Genomic DNA, 3,649 nt, shown 5'->3' on the forward strand with positions numbered 1-3,649 from the left:
AAAAAAAAAAAAATGGAAAACATGCTACAAAATTTATTTAAGTATGTTTAAGAACGTTTGATTCTTACACCTTCGCGCCCCCCTAAACTTTTGATTATTCTATATTTTAGCAATATTTTTTTAAGTGTGCAATTTATAAAATTAAAGTTGTGTTTGTTATTTATATTTTATTTTTCTACAATTTTGACGACCACGGATGAATCGTATATGCATTTCATTTTGATAAAATTCAAAAGAGATTTTGTCACTAAACTAAAATTAATTCGATAATTGAATCATTAATAAAAGGACTCATTAGTTATATCATCATATTTACACTTTGAGATTGTTATTTAAACAGTGTTTGGTAAATAGCCACATCCACGTATTTACACGCTTAAATTGACGTAAATACCCTATCATTTTATTTCAATGAAAGGGCAAATTATGAATACCACGTCATGTTTATGACTATTTACCAAATATTTACCAAACGTTGGTTATATAACAATTTCAAACGTATAAGTTGGTTAGTTACCTAAATTTTTGTTAATAAAACATGAATACCAAAAAAAAAAATAGTAATCCAATATACATATTTTGTATTCATAAATAAATATTTGTTAAAAAAAAATGTTTGTCATAATAACTTACTAGGCAACATAAATAAAACTACATAATATGATTTCATCTTCTGTGTCAAAAACATTGAAACATTTAGCAGATATCACACTAAATTCTACTTACGCTTCATCAGAATTTCTTGCAGAGGACTCACATGCTTTCTTGCTTGGGTCATCACATTTCAGAATTTTTCTGGGAAATTTGAGCTCTAAAAGACTGTCATTTGTCAAAAAAGCCTCAACTCTTTTCCAATCTGCATCATCAGGAAGTTCAAGCTTTCTAACATACCCAATTTCCCACCAATTTCCACTCCTCCAATCCTTGTTGTTTCTCACCTCTCTTTGCACATTCCATTGCCCACAAATCTCCAAGGCCTTTTGATTCTCCGCGTGAACTTGTACGTTTTTCCCTGTTCCTATTTTTCCAATTATTCGTAAACATGTAGTCGAATTATTTCCGCACAAAATAATTCCCCGTACAAGAAACCGATAATATCATCGAACTAATATGTCACTATAATTGTCACTTAAAAATATAATTAAAATAAAATTATGGAATTAATGCTCAACAATCTAATTAGAATTTAATTACGTAGGCGATTGAAAAAAGAATTAAAATATAAATTATGGAGTCGGCACTTCAATACAGTGACAGATTTACATGGGGTCCTGGGGAGTCACGTGACCCCCCTTAATTTTTTTTTTTTTTATATATTTTTTGCACATTTTCAATTTTTTTAAATTACCCTAAAAGTTTACAAATTAGCCCCACTTTAGATTGTTTTTTCAAATTAGCTCTTTTGAATTTTTTTTTTCAAATTTGCCCCACTGGTGAGGTTTTTAGGATCCGTCTGCTTGAATATATAATTAAAATATAAAGTACCCACTGATCATATATATCATCTGTGAATTCTACATGTTCAAGAATAAGTCATTGATTTCTCAACCAAAAAAAAAACCCCCCGTAATATAATTTTTAAAAATCCATTTATTGTAGTGACAATAGTATGTACAAAATACAATCTTTCAGCTTATTTTCATAATAAATAAACAAACAAAAAACATGTTTTTATTTTTTATTTATATCATGATCAGCATATATGTCCCTCCTCTACATTTTTTTCCAAATTGATGAATCATCAAATCAAATAGAACCCCACTATTCCACTACCTCCAAGTACTTACTTGTAAGACAAGGAACCATAATTTCATAGCCCTTTTTTCATTGCTTTTTCATCTATACAAGCCTCAAACATCATAGCAGATTAGCAGTTGAATTTTTTTTTTTTTATATTAGTTTTTTATTGAGCAAATATCTCACAATCCTATAGTATAGTCTAAAGTCTATACCATAACAACTTAAAATGATAAAGAAAATAATATAAAAAAAAATCAAAAAATTTACCTGCTGGCAATTCAGCTCTGAGCACATAATCTTGATCAGTCCTAAACCAATCAACAGAAGTTAAACCTGAACTTCTGAGATTACACAGCAATATTTCAGACTCAAATTCCCAAAGTGGGAAAGCATCAGAAGGGTCAAAAAACTTCCCGAACAACAAAGGACTGAACAAAGACCCATCACCAAATACTTTGTTCATCACCACTTGGTTATTATTAATAATATTACTATAGCCTTGTTGGTGTGACATAAACCTCTTGAACACATCATCTCTTAGAGCAACACACCATTTATTTGGATTTTGGTCTTCTCTTTGAACCTCAACTTGTTTTCTACTACTCATTGTAGATTGAAAGAAAGAAGAAAAAAAAAAGGTAGAAACTTTCACAACTTTGAGACTGTGGTGGTGAGAGATTTTTTTGGTTGTCTAATGGTTCTTATAGTGAAAAGGTGGGCTTTGTGATGTGATAAAGCAATTGGAACATATTCCCCTTTGAGAATATGTTTTTAGGGTTGTAAAGGTTTCGAGACAAATAATTTTTTTTTTAAACGAATATTTCCTTATTATTATACTATAACTATTACTATTCAGTATAGATTGGTCATTGCGTAAGTTGTGCAGTCTGGCAATTTTCTAGTGAACCGATTTTGTCTAAAGTTTGTGGCAACCTTGAAAATTTATAGTTTTTCTTATGAGGAATCTAATACTTATGCTTGGATAAAACCCTCATATATCTTTGCTATTCCCACGACATATGATTATAATTATAAAATTTAAATAATAAAAAAAGCAAATTGATGTTTTAATTTGGGCACGATCACATGTTTTTCTTTCTTGGTGCAAGCGTAATATCCTGTGTTTCCCATACGGAAAATAAAGAAGTGCTTCTAATCTATTGATCAATAATGATGTTCCATTTCATGTGACAAATTTAGGATTAACAAACTTAAATAATGATATGATATTATTAATCATATTATATAGGGATTGTAAACTGTCGCGTAAACTTGTGTTTAAGCTACATCTTTGAAGGCTTTTTTATTCAATTACAAAAAAACTAATATTATTTGAAGTATGGTTCACTGCGTTAGGGGATTCAATCGAAATGTTAGAGAGAGATATAAGATTTTAAAGGGTGTCTTCAAATTTATTTTTGGTATAATTTTAAGATAAATATAAAAATAAGGATCCCAACCCCAAGTAAAGCCTGCGTTGCTTAGCATAGTCATCGTTAGTGATACCCATGTAGTAGTAATATTAATAACACATATGATCATGAATATTTTCATAGTATGCTAAGCATAGCTTTTGGAATCAGGAAATATGCCTGGGCTTTTATTTGATCACTAATCTTTGTTTGCTTTAATTGCATATGGTGTTGTTTCAAAAGAAATAAATTGCATATGGTGTGAAAAGAACAAATTAAAATGGGTATATCTTTATCATGTTGCAATCTCCATTTAATTTGCTTAGCTATTTTCAACCTTTTTTTTTTTTGTTGGGTTTGACAATAATTTAGTCCGCTAAATTAAAGCGACGATCTTGTGCGTTAAATTGCCATTTGTTATTGCATGATAAGACATCTTATTATTCTTTATATTATTTTTTTGCTAAAGCAAGATTAGAATCTGCATTATTGATGCT

General features: G+C 29.5%; 1 protein-coding gene across 2 annotated transcripts; it reads right to left on the reverse strand.

The window, feature by feature from the left end:
• Window positions 1-558: 558 nt before the first annotated feature.
• On the reverse strand, window positions 559-2,431 carry LOC149398463 (HSP20-like chaperones superfamily protein). Of its 2 annotated transcripts, none has more exons than XM_089614077.1 (2): window positions 2,008-2,431; window positions 559-1,012 (listed from the first exon to the last, which is right to left on the reverse strand). In XM_089614077.1, exons 1-2 carry the CDS (start codon window positions 2,345-2,347, stop codon window positions 723-725), a joined length of 630 nt encoding a protein of 209 aa, XP_089470203.1. In that variant the 5' UTR covers window positions 2,348-2,431; the 3' UTR covers window positions 559-722. The 2 variants fall into 2 exon arrangements, with proteins under 2 accessions (XP_089470203.1, XP_089470204.1); XM_089614078.1 differs by having other exon boundaries at window positions 559-1,018; window positions 2,008-2,425.
• Window positions 2,432-3,649: the final 1,218 nt, after the last annotated feature.

Source organism: Urtica dioica, chromosome 5, assembly GCF_054948205.1.
Source record: "Urtica dioica subsp. dioica isolate 48M chromosome 5, U.dioica_male_clone48M_v1_H2, whole genome shotgun sequence".
In the NCBI taxonomy this organism is placed as follows: Eukaryota; Viridiplantae; Streptophyta; class Magnoliopsida; order Rosales; family Urticaceae; genus Urtica; species Urtica dioica.

Bases quoted from the DNA above. Each gene is read 5' to 3' on its own strand.
- LOC149398463 (XM_089614078.1), bottom strand. From the start codon at position 2,347: ATGAGTAGTAGAAAACAAGTTGAGGTTCAAAGAGAAGACCAAAATCCA. The intron at 1,019-2,007 runs GTAAATTTTTTG...TTGGAAAAATAG, and splicing joins CAGAGCTGAATTGCCAGCAG to GAACAGGGAAAAACGTACAA.